This window comes from Euprymna scolopes, chromosome 35 (genome assembly GCF_053919585.1).
Source record: "Euprymna scolopes isolate OS-2025 chromosome 35, ASM5391958v1, whole genome shotgun sequence".
Classification (NCBI taxonomy): domain Eukaryota; kingdom Metazoa; phylum Mollusca; class Cephalopoda; order Sepiida; family Sepiolidae; genus Euprymna; species Euprymna scolopes.
Genome location: NC_136516.1, coordinates 40,435,515 through 40,460,000, shown reverse-complemented (window position 1 = coordinate 40,460,000; position 24,486 = coordinate 40,435,515). Strand labels below are relative to the sequence as shown.

Sequence of the window (24,486 nt, the reverse complement as noted above, 5' to 3'; positions counted from 1 at the left end):
CTGTGTCTGTCTGTGTCTGTGTTTGTCTGTGTCTGTGTGTGTGTCTGTCTGTGTGTGTCTGTCTGTGTCTGTCTATGTGTCTGTGTGCGTGTCTGTCTGTGTCTGTCTGTGTGTATATCTGTCTGGCTGTGTATGTCTGTGTCTGTGTGTGTATGTCTCTGTCTGTGTCTGTGTGTATGTGTCTGTCTGTGTCTGTGTGTCTGTCTGTATGTCTGTCTGTGTCTGTGTGTGTCTGCCTGTGTGTGTCTCTGTCTGTCTGTGTCTGTCTGTCTGTGTATGCGTCTGTCTATGTGCATGTGTGTCTGTCTGTCTGTGTATTTCTGTGTGTGTGATAATCCGTGAATGACAAACAGCGACGATACAAAGCAATTACTACAGACGCCTTTTTTTTTAAATACGGGAAAATACTTACCCTTTTTCGTGTATATAACCTTAGATCCCTGCTTCACATGTTCGTCTTCATCGATCCAATATTGATCCGTTGCTTCGATCCGCTTTCCGCTTGAAGCCCAGATGAATTTTCCCTTATTTAAAGGGTCGACCACCGCATCTGTGAACCACTGGTTCCTTTCAAAAGAGACGAAAATAGATCAAATATGCATGTGCTCATACTTTGCTCACTACAAAGAACAGTTATGTCAGCACTCAATTGAAGCCAATTAATCCGAGAGGATTTGGAATATTTGTATTTTGTGTCTCTTGAGGCGTTTTGGTGTAACGATATTAGACATTGCTATGAGATAAAAAAAAAAAAAATACTGTTCAAAACTGTATTTTTTACATAAGGCCAAATTAATGCGAAAAATTGGAAGTTTTTTTAGAAATTAAAAATTAAAATTAGCTACATGTATGATAGGACGTCCTGGACAGGAAGCGCGAAGTGAGACGTGGCGAAGAAGATATCAAAATCTTGCTCTTTTCTCAAACAACATGCTTGACGTCAGACGTCATTTTAGAAGCCTTGTCTTTGTATCCGTCCCTCGAGAGATTATATGAAAAGGGGAACAGAATTATACATAAATTATTTATATGCTGTGGACTTACAGAGAAAAATAAATACAGAGTAATGCAAATAACTTGAAATAATTTATAGGTAACACATATATATATATGTGTGTGTGTATGTGTGTACATTTCTCTACCAAAGTACTCTGTATATATACATATATATATATATATATATATATATATATATATATATATATACAGAGTACTTTGGTAGTACTTTGGTAGAGAAATGTACACACATACGCACTAAAACACACAATTTCCCTTTCGTAGATATATAGAAATAAAACTGACGACACTTAGTTTATATACGTAACGAATTTTTGGTCTTCAGACTTGAACTCTTGGTACATAGAGTATTCCGACATGTGGAAAATATTTTAATCGATTTTCATCAGAAAATAAAGCTGGTGCAGGGTCAATATTGAAAAATGTGGTACGTATGAGTCATTAGATTTTTATGTGTATTAACTGTCTCACGAATGTGCATCTGTGAATAGTTTACATTGCAGATTCCTTAGGTATAATAAGTAAGTATATATGTTAGGTATAATAAGTAGGTATACATCTATATATATATACTAGCTGAAGTACCCGGCGTTGCCAGGTTGTATTTGATATATTTGAATATTCCGTCCTCATACACAATTATCTTATTAATCAACCAATCATTAATTAATAATGTCTTCTTTTTCCACATTCCCCATAAGGTAGGAGTGGTAGAGAATGGATTAGGAGAGAGAGAGAGAGAGAGAGAGAGAGGGGGGATGGAGGTGTGCAAATTATATTGAGACACGTTGACCGGAAGTCAGGGTCAGCTGATCGGATTGCGTGTGAGTCACGTGATCAGGTTAGCTGAATCGTGGAGACTGGGTTTAGACTTAGAAGAGGACGGACGGCTTCACCATTGCCTCCTCCTCTTCATTGGGGGGGGGCGCTGACGTGTGTAGAACAGAACAACACAGGCCAGAGATTCACTTTCCATCCTCTGCGAGACATCTGGAAAGTTAAATAAAAATCTATAAAACAAATTCATCATGTTGGAGTGAATGAATATTCGTCTAAAATCAAGTACCGTCTCCCCTCCAAGACACGAGATGTTCTAGATGGACCATCATCCAAGACGCAGAAGGTATGTTGAAAAATACATATACTACACACACACACACACACACACAACGGCATATGAACAAATAGACAGGACCACTAGACGGTCACACACAACGTTAAGTCTGACTAGACGATCACACACGATCCCCTTTATGATTCGTTTCCTTTATGATAACAGGAGTAGTAGGTGCGTATTATTGTATAGAACTCTCACCGGTATCCCTAATGCTCCTTTCTAGTTTAATCTTTTATCTTCTAGTACTTCTTCTTTTAAAATATGATGTAAGAATTGTAGTTATTATTTTATATATCTTATCTGCATATCTTAAAACTGTTAAATCTTATTTTGTTTTAACTCTTTGATGTATATATATATAATGATGACATTAGTAACCTTTTCTGTTAATGAAATAATAAAAATATAGTTTCCAGCAGTGCATACCTTAACAATACCTGTAGTATTAATTTTGAAGAACATCTACATAAAGAACATTTGGAGTCTGACTTCTAACAGGTGTATTAATGTAAAGTGTTATGGAATTCCAATGCGTGAGCAACCAACATAAAACTGGCCATGAGAAAAGCAAAGTGTCTGAAGATTAAGTTCAACAACTTTGAGCTTTATTTATTGACATCGCAAAACTAAATTTTATTGCGAATTGTAAACACTTGAACTGAAATGGCAGAAGGAATAATGGTAATCTGAGGATTGACTACAGTTTCACCTTCAAAATGTCCAGTTATTATAATGGCTTCCAGAAGATTGTAGTGTTAATCGTGTATCATTACACTCTTTCTTAATAATATAATTGGAGCTCCTTCTTTTAATATCGTGTTATACTGTTGCATTCCAGGCGATTGTAGTGAACGTTGGATTCCAGGCAGGAAATTGTACTATCTTCATTAATATCACAATCAATGGATTGATAACTCTCGCAAAAGATTATAATTGATCATATCAACAGCATCATTACAAGGGGCCAATATTGCTCTCTCACGAAGTCATCTAACATTGCGGAAATTTTGAGCAATGTCTAGAAAACCCTTAGTCACCAGGTCACTAATTAAATTCACCGTCTAGCAACATAGTAATTTGTGCAATTAAAGATCTGTATTCAATGTTATTGAACCAGGGCCAATGAAAACGAGGTATTTGAAAAAGTGCTGCAGACTGACAATCAAATAAATGTATTCTCATAATGATATTCTCCAAACTGAAAACGAAAATATGGTTACCACGCAGTATTGCAGAAGTGCCGGATTTTCAGATCACGTTTTAAATGGAAAGAAAGAATTCGGGACAGAATCAAATGTTAGGTTCCAAAAATTTGTTTGATAGATAAACCACTCATTAAATGGTCTAGACTCCATTCACCAAGTGACAATACGACAGCAGTATTTTTTTTACATAGAAGTCACCGCTTATCAAGACCCAGAGGACACCTGAGGATAATGGTTAATGGGTGTACAATAGTCAATGTCCGTTTGACATTTATACGTTTGACAGTTCTGTAAATGGGAGTGTTTCTATAACATTTCTTTCCCTATTTTTGAGATGATGATTTTCACAAAGTTCAAAGGTGCCCGGGTGTTTGGGTGTGTGTGTTGAGCAAAAAAAAGAGAATGTGGTAGTAGTAAGGCAGGCTCGAACCCGTACAGCAAAGGAGGAAAAGAACGGGGAAAAAAGCTGACGTCTTTGCTGTTACGACCACCGCCAAACCGGAAACGACATAGGTTTTAATGAAGGCTAGACACACGAAAAATGAGGATGACTTCCGAAAATATCGGCGAGAAAAGCGACTCCCCCGGGAGAAAAGTGCACAGTTAAAGGTGAAAATATTAATGTTTTTAGTCAATTTTTCGATATTTGTCGTCTGAAAGGTCGAACTTCAAAACGATACTGATCTTTGTAAAATCCGTCGGCGCTGTCGAAAGTTTTAGGCAGATATACAAACATACATACATACATACATTTATATATTAGTAACTAAACATTTTCGACCCAAGCTGATTAAAAAGCTTGCACTATCTCTGAATACCCTTTATGTAAAATTTCAAATGTTTAGACAAGAAATTTTCTGAGTAATTTTGTAGAGACCGCAGAGGTTTTTTTTTAACTTCGACTCCTATTATGACCCCTTAACATTTATTGTTTTGGGCTCAAATCAAGTTATTAAATTTATCCATGTCCAAGGAACGTATATCTAAAATTTCAAGTGTTTAGTGTCCAAGGAACCTATATCTAAAATTTCAAGTGTCTAAAATTTCAAGTGTTTAAAATTTCAAGTGTTTAACTTGTCGGAGGAGTTTGGTGGACTTCTCAAAGTTCAAATCGTTGAACTGTGACCCCTTAACAGCCAAATTTCTGGCCGAAAATGGATTACAAAGATTTTCTCAAATCTCAGTATCTTGTAAATCAAATGTCGAATCTGTAGACTAAAAATTGACAGAGATATTGCGTAAGGAAATGTGCACACACACACACACATTCACTTTTATAGATATCCTAGCAATTCAACCCGACTTTGCTCGGGCCCTACGTACTGTTTATAACTTGCCCCTAGGTGTGAATACATTCTATGTAAAAGTTCAACTATTTAGACCCAAAATTGTGTGAGTAATTTCGTAGAGACCGCAGAGGTAATTTTTTTATAAATTGGACGCGAATTTTGACCCTTCAACTTTAATTATTTTGGTCTCCAACCAAATATAAACTTTTACCCACGTCCAAGTTACTTACATCTAAAAATTCAAGTCTTTAGATCCCAAATTGGCGGAGAAATTTCGTAGAATTGGCAAAGATCAACTCTTCCACATTTGACATTTTGGCAGTCACATTTTCGCCCCAAAACTGATTAAAATGCTTGCCACCTGTCTGAATACCCGTTATGTGTAGATTTTAAATGATTAGACCCAAAATTCGGTGAGTAGTTTGCTAGATACCGCAATGGTCAAATCTTTGACCTCTCGGAACCTGAAATTTTCGACCCACACCGATTAAAAAGCTTGCCCTATCTCTGAATACCCTTTATATCAAATTTCAAATGTTTAGAACAGAAATTGTCTGAGTAATTTCGTAGAGACATCCGAGGTCAATTTCTTTTTTTAAACTTTGACCCCTATTGTTACCTCTTAACATTTATTGTTTTGGGCTTAAATCAAGTTATTAAGTTTCGCCAGAGGCGACGGATTTTACCAAGATCAGTATTGTTTTGACGACAAATATCGAAAAATTGGCTAAAAACATTAATGTCTTCACCCTCAACTTAGAAATTTTCTGTGGAAAAAAGGGGGGGTCGCTTTTTCGCCGATATTTATGAAAGTCATCCTCCCCTTTCGATTGTCTAGCCTTAATTTAAACACAAGTAACATCCGGTTTGGCGGTGGTCGTAACAGCAAAGACGTCAGGTTTTTCCCCGTTTTTTCCTCCTTCGCGGTACGGATTCGAGCCTGCCTTTCTACTACCACTTTTTTTTTTGCTCAACGGGCAACGCCAGGCTGAAATGCTAGTAAATATTATAAATAGAAAAAAGGGTTTTTAATGTGAATATCAATACACAAAAACAAATCTATGTATATATATATATACATATAAAGTGGTAGTATATATAAATATATATAAAAAGTGGTAGTATATATGCATATATATAAATACATATATCTATACATACATATATATACATATATATATATGCGTATATATATGTAGATATATATACATATATATGCATATATATATGCGTATATATGTAGATATATATACATATATATATGCATAGACATACATAAATATGTATGCATGTATATATATATACATATATATATACATATATACATACATATGTACATATATACATATATATACACATATATATATATATACATACATATATTTACATACATATATATAGATATATATATATATACATACATATATACATATATATACATATACATATATATACATATACATATATATATACATATGCATATATACACATATATATACATATATTCATATATACACATATATATACATATATATACATACGTATATATACATATATACATATATATCTGCATATATATACATATACATATATACATATATATATACATATACATATATACATATATATACATATACATACATCTACACATATACATACACACATATATATATATATATATATCAATTTATTAAATATATATGGCGATTAAGCTACACCGAATATTCTGTGTTTCATCCACTCTAGGATTCTTTAGGCTTACGCGCGAATTTTGTGGTTGTCTGTCGTTTTTATATACGCACCTATTGAGATTTTAGTTAGCCAATCAGCTTTCTAGTATCCACCGCGCCCTTCCTATCAGCCAATGGGCATGCACTTATAGGACAAAGGCCCCTTTTGACCTCTGATTGACCTGATTCTTCGTGTGTGTTCTATTTAGTTTGGATATCTACTGTGTTGATTTGTTTTACTTGGCAAGAAATTTCTAGATCTTATCGAAAAGCACTTTCCCGCAACCAACCTCTTACACAAAATTTTCAATAAAAATACCATAAAGTTATCCTACAGCTGCTGCGATAATTTAAAGATAATAATTAAAGCACATAATAACAAAATATTAAATAAAAACAATGTAAACAACAACAAAATAAACAATAAAAAGTAGACCCCATGACAAAAATAAAACTAACACAAAAGGCACATATATAACTAGCAGAAATAATAATAATAATAATAATAATAATAATAATAATAATAATAAACCAACTCCCGACAACAACAACCATACTAGAAATAAAAATAAAAATACTAATAACGAACAAGATAAATGCAACTGTAGATACCACACAATTTGCCCGCTTCAAAATAAATGTCTAACCAAAAGCATAGTTTACCAGTCCACAATATTTACGAAAGAAACGCCGAATAACAAGAAATATTACGTAGGTATGACATCCTTAGATTTCAAAACACGATATTATGACCACAAAAGTGCTTTCAACAATAAAAACACCGTATGAAAACAACGCTAGCAAATAAATACTGGGAACTCAAGGAAAGCGGCTCTTCACCGGTAGTCGAATGGAAAATAGAAAGACAAGCTACCACGTGTAGGGATCTAGACGACCCATGTAGATTATGCCTTCATGAAAAATTTGCTATCCTGTACTTTAAAGAACCCCAACATCTATTAAACTGTAGGAGAGAAATAGTGAACAACTGTGTTCATAGGATAAAATTTACTTTAGGATCGAGCTACAAAATAACTTTAAAACTAACACAAACAATAGAAAATAAACAAATAAATAAATAAAATAAATAAACAGGCATATACAAAAACTATCATACATATATATGTATGTGTATATATATATATATATATATATATATATATATATATATAAAACTAACATAAAAAACGTAACCTAGATTTAAAACAGATCAACACGGTAGATATACAAACTAAATAGAAAACACACAAAGAATCAGGTTAACCAGAGGTCAAAAGCGGCCTTTGTCCTATAAGTGCATGTTCATTGGCTGATAGGAAGCGCGCGGTGGATACTAGAAAGCTGATTGGATAACTAAAATCTCAATAGAAGGTGCGTATATAAAAACGACAGACAACCACAAAATTCGCGCATAAGCCTAAAGAATCCTAGAGTGGATGAAACGCGGAATATTCAGTGCAGCGTAATTGCCATATATATTTTATAAATAACTAACTAGCTCTACCTACGTATTGAGCACTTTTGAAGTAAATACTTTAAGTTTACGCATAAATTTATACTGTTGTATATTAATTTTATGTGAGTAAATGAAGTAGTTATATATATATATATATATATATATATATATATATATATATATATATATATATATATATATATATATATATATATATATATATATATATATGTTTGTCGTCATTATAATGGTAATTCTTTCATTTATTTGTTTGTCCTGGCCGTAATTTGATGTCGAAATTGTCCCTAATTGTGTTTGGGTTCCATCAAAAAGCCAAATCCCCAAAAGAAAACATCTCACATAAATAGCTTAGATCTGAACTAAAGGTCTGATGAAGCAGTATCAATAATCGGCCGAAAACTTTTTTTCTCTTAACTCAATCAATTAACCCACATCAATCAATGTCGATTTTGTTGATTTCTTGTCAACATTATCATTTGCTTCCAATGAAAAATAAAATTCTGCCTAATGTGCCAGTTTTTATTACGTGCATTATTAAAACTACTGTTATCACCTTGAGTGTGATAAGCCAACGTTTCGGTCGATGGAACCTCCGACATTCTTCCGGTGTACCTTTTAGAATATTAAGTACAAGATAAAATTCAGTTGTGATCTACACTCTTTTGAAGATTGCAGGTTCAATCCTCAGTGCGGGCAACGCTCAAGATAGAATTATGAATTACCTTGTAATACTACCCGGAAATAACTGACGGAACGGAAGAATACTTTGGGAGGGGGGTATTTGAAATGGAAATTTATGATTTATATTTTTTAGATTCTTCAAACTACTGCTGTCATCTTGAGTGTTATTCTCACAACGTTTCGGCCGATGTAACCTCCGACTTCTTTCATGGGTATTTTTTCAGAAACAGGAATCTTTCTGCCGAACTCGGGAATCTACACAGAATGACAGACTCTTCATTTAAACTGCGGATGTAATATACTCTGATTTCATCAACCACCTGGCGTAATGGATAAATTGCTTAGTACAATTCAGTTGTAAGTTACACTCTTCTTGGGGGTGGGTTAAGGTTCAGTTTCTTGATTTTTAGATGAAGGTGGAGAACTTACATTATTTGGAGTATTCAAAGCACTGGTCTAATTTCGAGTATTATTTTCACAACGTTTCGGCCGATTTAATCACCGATCTTCTTTAAGTGTATTTTCTTGAACTCGGGAATCTTTCTATAAAACTCGGGAATTTTCGAGAGAATCATCAACGGGACTCTTTATTTAATCCACTAAGCAAGCATATTCGCTTTTCGTCAGTGCTGACGGGGTAAGTGTCGTACGTAATTTGCAATTGTATTTTTTAGTGTGCCCACACTGAAGATTGAACCTTCAACCTACAAAAGTGTATAACTATGAATTTTTTTTAATGAGTATTGGCTATTTGTATTATTTGGATTCATCGGACCACTGTTATTATCTTGAGTGTCATTTTTACAACGTTTCGTCGATGTAACCTTCTAGCTTCTTCATGTGTATCCTGTCGAACTCGGGATTTTTTTTTCTGTCAAATTCGGGACTTTCTCTGTCAAACTCGGGATTTTTTTTCTGTCAAACTCGGGAATTTTTCTGTCAATTCAAAAAAATTTCTATTTTGATAGAAAAAGTTTCGGGAATTTTTTTGTCGAACTCGGAAATTTTGGCAGAATTTCGAACGGAACATTTTATGTAATTGACGGGGGTTAGCATGCTCTTATTCCGCCAGCCATGACTAGATAGAGGTCCTAAGTAATCTGCAATTGCATTTTTTGGTCGCCCACAGCGAGAATTGAACCTTCAACATTCAGGAGAATATTACTTTTGCAATTTATTTTTCCAAGTAGTATAACCACTGCGGACAGAATAGTATACTCTCCTACAATTTCAGATTATTTTAAGGGTGCGTATTCGAAAATTTATTATTTTAATTATTGTGTTCGTAATATAATTTTCGACTTTTAATCTCATGGCATAACCGATGAAGTGCTAAGTTAAATTCAGTTTTAATGACACTCTACTGTAGGTTGAACGTTTAAATCTTAGGGCTAACAATACATTTGCGAATTGATTAAGACTTTTATTCTATCAAGTATTGTTTTCTGGTGCTACTGGATCAGGCTGTCTGAAGATATTGGCTTTCTAAGACGAAATTCATCTAACAATGATGCTTTTTGTTTTTCTACTTTCTTTTGCAAAACTTAATTATATTCCCGGCCCTGTCGGTGGGGCATTAGAATACACCGATTGCCCCCCTGCAGAGGGTAAAAGTCCCTCAATGGGGGTCCTGGATATGACCTTAAACTATATCCAGTGGTGAGGTCCCAGCTTGTGGGCTTTGGGGAGTGTAGAGCCACCTTTTAATTGCCATTGCTCCCAGGTCCACTCTGACCCGGAGTGGTAGTACCTGTTAGGGTTCCAACTATGGGTTAAATAGAAACCGACTTGAAAACAACAAATATATTCTATTAAAAATTTTCTTCAATGTTTGGATTCGGCATTACATAACCCGAAAAGGGTTGATATGCCGTAAAACAACCAACCAATCCAATCCTTAATTATATTCTGCAAAACCAGAAACATAAACAACAACCCACCTTTTCCCCCTTCTTGTTCCTCACGTTTTCCCTTACTCTTTTTACCTACCCCCACTTCCTGGCTGGTTATCTAACTTAAAATGTATCAACCATTAATAATGTAACCCTTTCCCTCTTCCATTGCAAAACTCATACATGTTCTGCAGAGCAGGGAACAAAAACGATAAAATCCATTATAAAACAACAAAAACCAAACACTACAAACAAGCGATTGAAGATACAAAAAGCTTGAAGAATAACTTTGTTTTATTTCTGAGTTAAATTCTTGACAAAACATTCCAAGCTGTAAATCCACATTTTCCCAAATCAAATTGTTTTGTTTTTCTAATAATAATAATCAACAAGGTCACTCGGCGTTGCCCTGGCATGCTAATATAATACCATAATATGTTCTATTCCCTCCTTCTTTTGTTCCAACTCGGTTTCTGGTTCTACCAGATCAGGCTGTCTGAAGATATTGGCTTCCTGAGACGAAATGCACCTAACATTGATGCTTTTTGTTTTTCTATTTCTTTTTGCAAAACTTAATTATGTTCTGCAAAACCAAAAACAAAAACCCACCTTCTCCCCCCCTTTTCCTTCTTCTCATTTCTCATTCTATCTTCCCCACCTCCTGACTGGTTTCCTAACATAAAATGTACCAAACATTAATACTGTAACCCTTTTCCCTCTTCCATTGCAAAACTTATTCATGTTCTAAGGCAGGAAACATAAAAAACGATAAAATCCACTATAAAACAACCAAACCAAACACTACAAACTAGCGATTGAAGATACAAAAAGCTTGAAGAATAAAAAACCTTCTACAAAATAATTGGATGCAACGTGAACACTATTTCCAAAATAACTCGATTCAGCATTCAATAATTCGAAACGGGTTGAGATGCCGTAAAACAACCAAAGCAAACTCTCCGTATAAATATTTGAAGATATAAAGGACTTGAAGCATAAAAACTGTTTCCAAATTAACTGGACTCGACATAAACTAACCCGGAAAGGGTTGATATGCCGTAAAACAAAACAATCGAATCAAGTATTGCTTTCATTGTTTTGTTTTTTTTTTGTTGTTTTTTTTTTGTTTTTTTTGCTTGACTCGCTTTGTGCTTTGCGTACTCGTCATAGAAATGATCTTCGAAGGAAAGATTAACCTTTATTATATATCTTGAAAGGAAAGATTAACTTATTAGGTTAACGTAAGTAATCTAGCCTAATTGTAAAAATCAAGGTTAACATACAGTTATCATATATCTTGAAGGTCCTGGATATGACCTTAAACTATATTCGATGGTGAGGCTCCAGCTTGCGGGCTTTGGGGAGTGTGGAGCAACCCTTTAATTGCCATTGCTCCCAGGTCCACTCGGACCAGGAGAGGTAGTACCTGTTAGGGTCCCAACTATGGGTTAAATAGAGACCGACTTAAAAAAAATATGCTCTATTAAAAAAAATTTCTTCAAAATAACTGGATTCGGCGTTAAATAATCTTAAAAGGGTTGATATTCCGTAAAACAAACATATATCTTGAAAGGAAAATTAACCTAGTGGGTTAATGTAAGAAATCTAACGTAATTGTAAAAATCAAAGTTAACATAGAGTTATTATATATCTTGAAAGGAAAGATTACGAGGTGCCTTCAATAAGTTTCTAGACTTTTTGTGCAGACAATTAAAATTGTCGTAGCCTCTCGAAACTTCAGCATATTATTGCTATACATCTTATGAGATGACTGGCTAAAAAAAAATGCGTGATGTTGTAAAAAAAACCTTTTCTTACTTACGCAAGAGGATGTAATCTACTCATATCATTAAAGATTTGCATAAAAAATCGCTTTCCTTATATTTCCGAAACGACAAATATTTTTCTACGATGCATTCCGCAATGGCGCTTATTCTAAATTTTTAAAGTCTAACCCTAATCCATCAATCTTAATATCGCTGACGGAACGAGAGTATTCTACTCCGGAGAATTTTTTTTTAAAAAAATGGTTCAAAATTTTGTGTAGATTTTCGAGTTCGACAGAAAAATGCCTGAGTTCGACAAAATATACTTGAAGAAGGTCGGTGGTTACATTGGTCGAAATAGTGTCAGAATACTCAAGATGAGAACAGCAGTTCGAACAATCCGCATAAGATAAAAGATTGGTAATGCAGAGGAATAGGCGACTCGGAGTCCGCAGCAAACAGTGTTAAATGAAATATTTTACTTTTCTAAAAGAAAAAAAAACAGATAGAAATCAATAAATGTTTCTAAAATAATATATTTTTATAATACTAAAATAAATTTAAAATTAGAAAAGAATAACATTTCATTATTTTATCTGACTTTTTTTTTTGCCGCGGACTTCGTGTCGCCTATTGTTCTGCATCACGAAATTAATACATATAAGATTTTCCAAAGGTCAACAATCGCGAAAAAAAAAAGGCAACTGAAGACGGCCAGAAAGTACTATAGTCGAAAGTTTGTTAACCTAAAATCATCCGGATATAAAGACAATAGTTTTAAAAATATTAATGATGCACATAAAAAGAAAAAGGATCATTTGTAGAAAATCCCCGCCAAAATATCCCTCGCCATCAAAAATACGAGCTGTAAATAATGAAATATAGTGTCATTACGTATTGAATTGATTAGGTACACTAGTGATTCGCCTCACTTATATTTCTGCCTCCACATAAACCAAACAGATAATTTTTCATCATACCACGATGCGTTCCACAGTAGCATTTATTCTGAATTTAGTAACGCTTAATCTTAACCTGATTCGCATAGAGAAGACACGAACTTCCATTTTTTAACCACATTAGCAGCGGTTGCATTATCGTTTGTTTTATTATTCTCCGGTTCGCTTTGTTCTCGGAGTGGAGGAAAACTGTTACTTCGCTGGCGATCTACACCAATTTGTGGGCATTTATTTTTGCTTTTAATTCAAAGTAGGTGCAAGTCCACGTTGAAAACCTACATTGCTGCCAACAGCGGCCATTTCTTGAAAGTGTTAGGTCCGTAGGACTGAAGCCGAGTAAATAACTGTCGCAAATGATAGTGGTGTACGTACGGTTGTGGTGAGGGATGGAAAGGGATATTTTCTAAGTGTTTCAGAAAATTGCCGCGAGAGGTCGCTTCATACGAACACTTAATGTATTTAATGGCACGCTTTTTTTTTATTCTTTTGCTTCACAAAACTCAATGTTTCACTTCCTAACTCGCCATATTACAATTTTATTTTTGTTTTTTGTTTTTTGTTTTTAGGGGAAGGGGGTACACCTAAACTGATCGATATGATTTCATTTCTGTAATTTACACAAAACTGTTAAAAACTACCTACCTTTTATATCGGATGGGAATGAAAGATCTACCTGTTTTCTATAAAAGAATATATTTAGTATCGCAAAACGGCAGTGAATATTTGGCGCGTCTACACGCAACGTAATGAAGGAAACATCGACTTATGCCAGAACAAGGCCGATGGCCATTAGTCGTGTGCTCTCGTGTAATGAATGAATGCGTGAATGTAGGATTGACGTGAAATTCTTCAAGATAAACTAAAATGACCGAAAAGTGGGCTGAAATGACTTAAATAAATTAAAAGTAAATGACTTAGAATGACTTTAATGAACTTAAGGATGAAATGAATGACCTTAAGAATGACTTGAATGCTTAAAAAATGACTGGAATCCTTCAAAAACAACTTGAATGATCTGGAGAATGACTTGAATGGCTTTGAGACTGAGTGGTTTTAAGGTGGGTGATCATTTTACATTAAATTAATACACAAAAGTGATCCCCCACTTTATATCACAAAGTTACAAACATAACTACAGCATGTAGTAAGAACAGATACTACACTTTGAGATATTAAATTTTTTATTCACAGGAAAAAAATACAATTGGGAAAATGAACAAAAAACTTAGGCACATAGGCCAACTCAAAGAGAAGGAGGGATAGTGAGGTTGGTTGATCCATCTCGTCTCTTTTGTAAATTTTAAATGATTTTTCTCTCGGCCAGCATCTTTTATCATGGTTACCCCTTTAAATTTGTATTTATGTGTATGTGGTGGGAGGTGTTCCTACTTAAACCCAATTTTAAAACATTTTTTTGTTCATATAAAAAAATACAAAAAAAGATAACAATGTTAATAAAACTTCATTTGTGTCGAGGGACATGGGGGGGGAAACCGGTTAGTAAGGCTCTCCCAACCCTATTTGAAATGCTAGACCACCCGTTTCACTCTGGTTTGTAAAGGAACCAGGGTTTCGCGGGCAGCATCTAAATGGAGGGGAGGGGTTGTGTCCTAAACAGGGGAAAAAATTTGGCGGTGAAGGCGGGGGTGTGTTAGTGTTTGATTTGATTTCCTCCAAGCTGGGTTGAATTTCGAGAGGAGGGGGGATTAAAAGAAAAAATTGTGTTTTTTTGAGATTGGGGATCTTGGAGGCTTTCTAAGGGGAACAAGATTTTTTCGGTTGGCTGAGAGACTGAAGGAAGTAGAATTGGAAAGGGGCGGGAGTCCGATAAAAACCCCAGAACCGCACGCTCCATACCTAGGCGGGGAACACGTATTCAAATTTGGCCCCTCTTCGTACACACAGATTGCTACCTGTATCCATCTCCTTTCAAAAGCTACACGACGCAGCCTTCTTCTGTCGCATCTGATCTTTACCCGTAGTTGGTGTTTAAAGAAAGCGATCAGATCATGATCAGAAAAAGGCAGCACCCCCTGGCCATCTTGCAGTCTCGACGTCCAAATCACCATTCTCGCCACAGCCAGGATTGCGATGTAGACCATTTGTCTCTCCCGGTCCCACAGCGGCCTCACGTTGTCCACTACGTTTGATACAGTAATCAGGCGAGGATGCTCGGGGTCGATGCGAGCCGTCACCTCGGCAACATACGACCAGTACTGGCGGAGTTCGTGGCAATCGAAAAATGCATGATCTGTTGTTTCTGTAGCCGTTGTCCCGTAAAGGGGGCAGGCAGGCGACTCCAAGAAACCAGAACTGCATTGTATATTGTTGTGGGGAAGCGCATTTAGGGTCAATCGGCAGGTCAGAGAGAACTCCGAATTGTTCAGATTACTCGAACCCGGCGCCAAGCTCCACGCGGAGCAGATCTCTGCTGCCAACCCAAACGCACGCATAGCGAGTCGTCGGCGGCCCCCTTCACTAGATCCCTGTGGAGTTCCCTATGGGTGGCAGTCACAAGGTCGGTGGACCCTGGTAGTCGTTTTAGTGTGGCTCGGCACTTTTTCAGGAAGGCTGTATCTCCTTGTGGCCTGCGACAACTCTCGATAGCGGGGTCGAGAATGAGATCAGGAAAGGTGGCAGTGATTGCGGTGTGCCACGGTTGATCATCTTGAAGGTAATGGCTAAGGAAAGCCAGCCTCTCGGCTTCTTGATGACACTTCAAGTCCGGCATTCCCAAACCTCCCTCACACGGACGTTGAATACAGACCTGTCTGCTCACCCAGTGTCTTCCTCTGTCCCAAAGAAGCGAGGACAAAAGTTCGACAATAGCTATTAGGTGTTGTGCAGGCAGAGGAAGTACGGCTAATCGGTAAAGGATAAGAGGGAAGACGTATGTGATGCACGCCTCAGTTCTACCCTTTAAAGAAAGTTTTTTGGGAAGCCACGCGTTGACCGCAACCTCCACTTTTGACCATAACTCCGACCAATTCTTATCAAGCTGAAGACCCGGTCCAAACCACACGCTGAGGATCCGAACCGGGCCATCCGTCCAACTGAAGGGCGCCGGGGGGTTTGCGTTGCAACTCCAGGCGCCCAACCGCAGTCCGACCGATTTACTGCGGTTTATCTTGCCCCCCCCCGTGATTCTTTCGTATTCTGCAAGCGCCTCTGACACGATCTTTGTGTCTCTGAAGCTCGACACAAAGACCGTGACATCATCGGCGAACGAGCCACAGGCAGAGCCATTCTGTGCAGGGCCGAATTTGCCTTCCCACGTCTTAGCTTGCGGAGCAGAGGCTCCAAGGCCAGGACGTAAAGCAGGAGCGACAGCGGACAACCCTGACGAACCAACCGAGAGATAACAAAGGGTTTCGAGCGCTTTCCGTTGACTTGCACGACAGCCGTGGGCTGTCGATACATCATGGAGATTCACTTGCAGTAGTCCGGTTTAAAACCGGTGGCCTCCAAGACAGATGCCAGGAAACGATTGTCGACCCTATTGAACGCTTTGGACTGATCTAGGTTGAGCAGCGCAGCTTCTGCGTCGTCATCTATTCTCCCTTCTAGGATCGTGCGGATCAGATGCAAGTTGTTCTGAATCGATCTCCCCTTCACAGCGTAGTTCTGTTTCGGTTTAACCAACTCATCGATAACAACCTGCAGCCGATTCGACAGGACTTTGGCCAAAATCTTCAACTCTGTGTTTAGCAGAGTTATGGGCCTGTAATTGTCTAACTCCTCCTCACCATGCCCGTCACCTTTCCTCAGCAATGTGATCACTCCCTTGGTGACTTGCCCCGGGATGGATCCCTGAGCAAACCAATGGTTGAACACATCCGTCAGAAGAAGCAAAAACATGGGCGACAGCCTCAAATACAGTTTGTATGGCAGACCATCGAGTCCCGGTGATCTATCACAGCTGACCTGTTTCAGCGCAGTAAAAACCTTGCGCTCCGTCACCTGGCCCTCGCAACCAGCCACTCTAGCTGTTGCGTCAAGACGGGGAGAGTCGGCCAAATAGTCGCTAAACTCAAGGACAGGAAGATCGGTCTGCTGCGTAAAACGTTCCTCGGAATGTTTTTGAAACCCGTCGCAGATCTCCCGAGTCGATTCAAGTGTGCGTCCATCCGGATGTCTAACTTTTGCCATGTATTTGTCCGAGCCCCGCCTAGATACCTCGCGGCGTGCGACAGCGTCAGAGTTGACTGCTTCGATGCCTATCTTTCTAAGCCTAGCTCTGACTACTTGACCTTCGTAGCGCTCGCTAGTCTCACGCAGAAGGTTCTGCCTAGCTAGTTCCTGGCTAACCCTATCACCCTCCCCCGTAGCCTGGGCTAGTTTCTGCTCTGGCTGCTTCTTCGTCTTGGCGTTATCTAGTGCGAGGCGCTGGGCATACTTGACAGAGAAGCTTCTAATGTTGGCTTTTAGACCTAACCACCACTTACTCTCGGAAACCGCCCCCACGCATGCCTTTTTTATTAATTCTCTTAACTGGTCTCGGAAGTTTTGTATCTCCAGAAGGGAGGTGTTTAACTTCCAGTACCCGCTAACTTAGGCTTGTTTCCTAGCTTCAGCCGGGCCATAACTAGTTTATGGTGTGACTGACATAACCAAATGAACGTGGGGCAAGATAGGAAATCTATTTTGCCTCTTCTAACTAGTATCCTGTCCAAATAGGTAATTAGATAGGCGGGAACGCTATTGGTCCACGTCCACATCTCCGACCCTGGATGCTCGACCCGAAATCTGTCGACCAAATCGCATCTAGCCATCAGATCAGCCAGGCTGGACTCACATCTTTCCGACCCTCTAGCTTCGCCTCCTACTTTATCTAAATCTGGGTCTAAGATGGCGTTCCAATCCCGCATTAGCACTACCCGCTTCCGACAATCTACAAACGCGTCAAGCTGACTAAAGAACGAAACTCTCTCGCGAGTGGTGCTGGACTCATGAACCGCAATCATCCGAAACACAGAATCTTTTGCAGCAACATCGGCCACGACCAGCCTACCCACCGTATCTCTATGAACAACGTCGACTGTCGCGGACAGAGTTCGTTTCACTACCAAGGAGACTCCCTTCCTCCGCGGGCTGCCATATGCCGAGAAAACTTCAAAATCCCAGTTCAGCACCTGACAGTCCACAGAAGAAACGAAATGCCTCTCCTGCATCGCAGCAACATTCACTCCCAGGGACAAGAGGTCGTGCCGGAGGCGAGCCACCCGGCCTGATGATCTCAAGCCCCTTGCATTCAAACTGGCCAAATTTAAAGACATGGTACCTACCTTAGGGTGTGTCGCACTTGGCTCCAAAGTCGGTCGCCGTAAGGATGCCGACGTGATGCTCAAACAGGTCAGGTTTTTAAGGTCCTGGCCTTTTCTCACAATGCCGCCAACGTCTAGGGGAAAGGTCAATTTTAGGGTCCTGTAAAGAGACGGATGGACCCATACTGGGACCCTTCCCTTGCATTGTTTTGACAGTTCGTCAAGGGAAGAGTCGCTTTTCTTAAATATTTCCATTCCCGGAGAGGCCCCTTCAGCTGCCTCCAGAAGTGACCACAAGTTGCTCTTGCAAGCCTCTGGAGTTCTGACAAAAGTTATTAGGAGCGGGGCGTCCGGGAAATTAGTGGGGATGTTGACATTTTTCCCCTCTATCTTTTGGCAATCCAGCAGTGGTTTTAAAGTCATTCTCTGCTGATGTGAAAGTACCGTTGCCACAGACAGAGGGTCAATTTTACAAATTTCTGCTCAGGTTCATTTGTTTCTTTTTCTCTTTGGGGTGGTGGTTAAGTTTGCATTGGTATGGGAGTGAGTGTTGGTGCAGTGTCAGATGTTGGTGGGTGTGGTGGGTGTGGTGTCTGCTGTTGGTACTGTGTTGGGTGTTGGTGTGGTGGTTGGTGCGGTGTTTGGTGTTGTGCGGTGTCTAGTTTTGGGGTGGGTGGGTGTGTTGTTGTTGTTGTTTGGGATGGTGTATGCTCACAGGGGGTGGGTGTCACCTTTTCTTCCCTTTCCATCTTTTTAATTTTCTTTTTCTTTCTCTTTTGTTCCTTGAATGGACTGGGGAGTGGGAGAGTTTGTTTTCTCTCCCTTTCATTGGCAGACTAATCTTCTGAGGAGTCCTTCCTTTTCTTGGTCCCCAATTCAGTTCGTCCGGGGGCCAGTCGTTGTTCCTGGAGTGGTTTGTTCCGCTCCTCTTGCTGTTGTTGATAATGCTTCTGCTGCTGCCGCTGCTGCTGCTTCTGCTGTGGTGGCTGCTGCTGCTGTTTAGGTTGTGACGTCTTTGGCTGCGGCGGTTGCTAGTCATTGTGTTCTGGTCGCTTGGGCGGTATCGGCTGCAGCGGCTGTTGTTGTTGATGTGGCACTTGTTTTCCGTCCGCTTGCTGGCCGGAACTGGGGAACTTTGTTTTTCCCTTTCGAGTCACTGTGACTCATCCAATGCTGGGGGATATGTCCACTGGCTAGGTTGTTGTCTCTGGGGCACAAGGCTTGTCGACAGCTGTATGGGACTTTGGTCGGATTTCTTTTCGGACAATCCTTGGCCATGTGTCTCTTCTGCTGACAGTGCCAGCAGTGCGGTCTACTATGACGGACATTGTCTCCTCCTCGCACTTCAGTGTCGTTGGTATTTGGTTGAAGCCAGATTTGTCGAGGCGCGTTTGGAGTCTGTAGTCTCCAGTCAGGATGTCCCTCTTCTTGCTTGTTGGGGCCACAGACACCACGTCCCCATATTGGCTGAAGACCGCTCCTAGTTGCTTTGCTCCCAGGAGACAGGGGACGTTCAGTTTGACTAAGGTATTCTGGCTGGAGTTTGATGTTTTTCCACCGCAGATTAGTCTCATTGTCTATTCGGCATCTCTTTGGGTTGGGAGCAGGACGTCCCACATTGTGTAGCTCCTCCTGCATATGTATTTGGCTGGGATCTTCAGATCCAGGAGGAGGTCCACCATGTTGTCCTTGTCTACTCCTGTGAGGCCTCTTTTCTTTGTGTCCGAGGTGATAAAAGACAATATCCTCTTCTTAAGGTCCTCTGCAGTGCCTGGAAGGGGGTTTATGACGTTCCCTTCCGTGAGGTCTTTGTAAGTGGACTCAAAGAGGTCCCGGTATTCCTGAGGGGACATTTGGGTTTGTGGACCCCATTCAGTGTTTTCCTTACTGGCAATGAGGGTCCAGGATAATGTCGTCTGGCTTGGGTGTTACTGTTGCTGCTTCTGCTACCGGGGGTTGGTGGTTTGCCCAGTGGGATGAAAGCCGGCCAATCGGTGTTGAATGTTGCCAATCTGCCGGTCCCTGCCTCCTGGGTCTCTTTATTTTTCTTCTTGGGAGGAAGTTGTTGGCTCCGGGTGCCACCTGTCGTGGTCCACCACTTATGTTCGTTGCCAGGCTTTTGTTGCTGGGTATCTCCCTTTTTGGAGGGGTGGCTGGTTAGGGCTTGGTCACCCCACCAAGGATCTTTAAAGACGCTATTGCTTCATTGATTAGCGCTTTAGTTCTTCTCGCTACTCCATCCTCATCATTTTCCCCATTTTCCGTGAGCTTGAGTTCTACATTTGGGTGATGGTATATTGGACCGAGGAGTCGGTGGTCCACCCGTGACATCCATTGTCTCCTCGTCCCTTGATTTCTCCTCCGCTTCTGCTGGGCGTTTGTTCTCGTGGGGAGCAGGAGTGGAGGGGTCGTCTTTGGCCAATGAGGATTGAGGTGCAAGAGGTATTGCCGATTGTGGTTCACCTGAAACGTGCCTCGTTTCCTCGTCCGCCATTACTTTTGCTACCTCAGTCGGAGAGTGGGCGTCTTGGGGAGCAGGGCCCAAGCTTGGTTGTTCACCAGTTGGTTGTTTCTCCAGGGTCGCCACAGGTTGCAGACCTACTCTGGCTTTCTCCTCTTCTTCTTAGTTTCTGGCAGTTGCTCCCTCTATCGGGGAGCTTTCTAAGGGAGCAATATGGTGCATCTGTCGTGGTATGTCCCGTCTCCCGGCATCGTGGAGTGGTTTCACTGGCCGCTGACGCAGACCAAAGTGTAGCCTGGAGAAAAGAAAAAATAGGAGAAATGGAGGGGTGGAGGGGTGGAGCGGGATCAGAAGAGAACAGCGGTTTGACCTCCCTTACATGGACGTCGGGTTAGCAGCTCAATTCCCCCGTGAGAGGAAGAGCACCCATTTAGGACTGACCAAGTTCAACATTGCTTAACTTCGGTGATCCAGCAGGAACTCGTGTATCAACGTGATTATGCCGTTTAAACTTTAAGTGAAGCTATTATTTACAGATAATTTTATGAAGTCAACAGTAAATTCTCTGCAGTGCAATTTAGGCTAAAATGTATTTTGGACTAAGTACTTGCGGGGAGGCATGAGAAGCTTCTTCCCGGTACACTGTAGGGAGATGGGTCCCTAACTGCAGCAGGCAATCAATTGATTTGATTAAAAAATGGGCGATTTCACCAATTTCGATAACAATAGAAGTATGAGAGAACATTTGTTGAACCTCATTCAATCCCGGACAAGTCCGCGTCTCCTTGCTAGTGTTAACTAAAAGTGTTTAGTTTTAAGAAAAAAGAAATGAAAGCAATCTATATTTCAAGCAGTGGAGATAAAACTTATTTGTATATTTATTATTACGAAATTATTCTCAAACAAAATGGCGTAGATATTTTCACAACAATCGAATAACAAGAGCAGATTGTTTGTTCTTCGCAGTCAATTCTTCCGTTAATTTTTATTTAGTAAACGTTGAAGACAAAGACAATATTTGTCAAATGCTGCGAAATTAAAACACAAAATTGACTTTGTATTCTTTGTTTACTGAACGTGTTCTGATTTGTTGATAGCATGTAAACGAATACTCTTAAAAGATGAAAAATGTTGCCAGTGTTATTTGATACTATTTAAATCAGAGGCTCACATGGATCCTAGGGGTCCATGGAATATTTCTTGGGGTTCACAGGTTGGTGTATCAGAATTTTTGTAGGAATTTTTGACACCCTTAACACGAAACTGCGAGTGAAATATAAAAAAAACTCGTAATTTCTCTTTTAAAAGTGGGTTGTTTATTTTCTTTATGAATATACTTCCAAAATAAACTATTAAAGTTGTATAAAAAGTAAGAGGAATATTATTTTTATTTTTTTTTTTAATTTCTGACACACCTAGTCCACAGGTAAAGAATTATTATCACTTTAATTTAGATTATTATCATTATTATTATTATTATTATTATTATTATTATTATTATTATTATTATTATTATTATTATTATTATAGTTGTTGTAGAATACTTTATTTGCATTAAATTAGTTTTCATTTAAAAAATAAATCTTAATTATATAATATTTCTGTGATTGTTAAAACCTCAAAATTTTTATTAGTGAAAAATAGAAGATTGTCTTATGACCAATAGTTATGAAGGGGTCCACCAAGATAGAAAGAAGGGAAAAGGGGTCCATGAGTAAAAAAAGGTTGAGAACCACTGATTTAAATATTTCTGACGTACAATATTTTATTACATTTCCAGCGTTCACTTCTCATATAGCAAGATCAATGGAAATTCCCCGGAATGAAAAATATATTTGATTAAAATATATGTTTGGATAAAGCTGCTATTTTTCTTTATAGCGAAGAGATAAAAACAAAATTCTTAGACAGAATAATAAACAATAACACGCAGCAAATATGAGTTTATTAACATTTCTACAAACCTAGCGTCTATTGTATTTTAAATATAGAACTGACCTAAATGAGATAAATTAATAAGTACTAATAATTACACAGAAAGTAATATTGTGCTACATAGTTCAATACAAACAATTAAATCATATTTGGAAAGACTCCTTCAGTCAAGCATTACTTGGAAAACAATGGGGTTTTTGCTCTGTTTCTTTCGAATGTTCTCTTGTTTACCTTACGTTTTACTGACTAGTTTCTTCGGTGAAGAACCACTGCAAGTCGGAATTACTAAGACGTTCTTTTTCATACCATTACAAAAAGGATCATGTATTATTATAATGATATTCGAAAACGAGGCTATATCAAATGGAGCTCACTCTCCTATTCTTGTCCAATATTGCTATATTAGAATTTTATAGCCAAATTTCTTGAATATGGCCATTTTTTTTAGCAAGTTGGCCTTCAAAAATTGTATTTGGCCTTTTTTTTCTAAACGTAACATACGGACTAACTAAAGAAGAAACAAACAGAATATTCTATAGATTAAGATTGCTGCTTGACGATTAATAGACCGAATTTTTTAAAAATTAAAACATTAATTTCCCTTTCTACCTCTCTCCCCCCTCTCTCCCTCTCTTTCTCTCTGTTATCGCCATTATTACTATTTATAGTACTGAGAAGAGTCCATTTAGTGACGTAATAGCTTATATCAGCATAATCTAATTTATAAAACTCACTATGTCTGTTCGTCTTTCTGTCTGTCCGTCTGTCTGTCTGTCTCCATATTTTCAAACTCTATCTCCTCCGAAACTAAAAGTCGCAGAGCGGCACTAGAGGCGTTAAATGATTGAATTTTTTTATATGCCGCTGTTTTACTGATCTTTAGCCGGTTAAAATAGTTTTAAGGAGGTAAAAAGAGGTCCAAATTGGAAAAAAAATCGTTGTACATTTTGTATATTCATCTTAATTTATTTTTAATCAGTTCATATGTGTGTCACCTTAATACAGTGGTAAGTCACCAGCTTTGAATGTTACAGTTTTGGTTTCGATTCTAGCTGATGGCACCCATTTTTTTTTTTTAAATAACGACTCTAATAATATATACGAAATATGTGTAACACTATGAGCCGGTCAACAGCATGACTGGCTCGCGTGCTACGTAAATGTCCTGGACACGATACCAGACTTTAACACGATAGCCGGTAAATAGGACAGGAGTATGAAGATCAGTCGGTTAAACGTCTTTTTGTCAGAGTTGTAGGGTGAAGGCATACCTTAGGAGTTTAGGTTTGGCTGGCTCCTTCCTTCTCTCAGGAAGAGGTCTCATTCTGGTGGTCTTCTACAGGTTGGAGTTCATTTGACCGGAATTGTCTTCAGACACCGTTTCGACATTTAAGACAGCACAAAACAACGCGCAACACAATTGTAATATATATGAGAAGTGAAAAACGAATTACCATTAGCATATAAGCGACGCTCTTTGTGTAAACAAATCGAGCGGAGGTATTTCGGACGATATGAAAACATCGTTAAACTCACTACTCGTTCAAGCAGCCGCCAATAGCGTAATGGTTAGAAGCCTTGACTTCCGTGTAATCGGTCGGGTTTCAATCCTGGCTTGAGGTAGTTGCCTGTCTAGCCGCACTGATGAGCTGTGAAACAGCGAAACAGTACTGTATGTGGATGACTATATATA

At 38.8% G+C, this 24,486-nt stretch overlaps 1 protein-coding gene across 1 annotated transcript in view; it reads right to left on the bottom strand.

The window, feature by feature from the left end:
* Positions 1-15,864, bottom strand: part of LOC145259606 (contactin-like) — a 203,633-nt gene extending 187,769 nt beyond the window's left edge. The window contains exons 1-2 of the mRNA XM_080117262.1: positions 15,662-15,864; positions 413-567 (exon numbers count right to left, since the gene is read on the bottom strand). Of these exons, the coding sequence (XP_079973388.1) occupies positions 413-567; positions 15,662-15,864 (358 nt within the window). The remainder of the gene's footprint in view (positions 1-412; positions 568-15,661) is intronic.
* Positions 15,865-24,486: the final 8,622 nt, after the last annotated feature.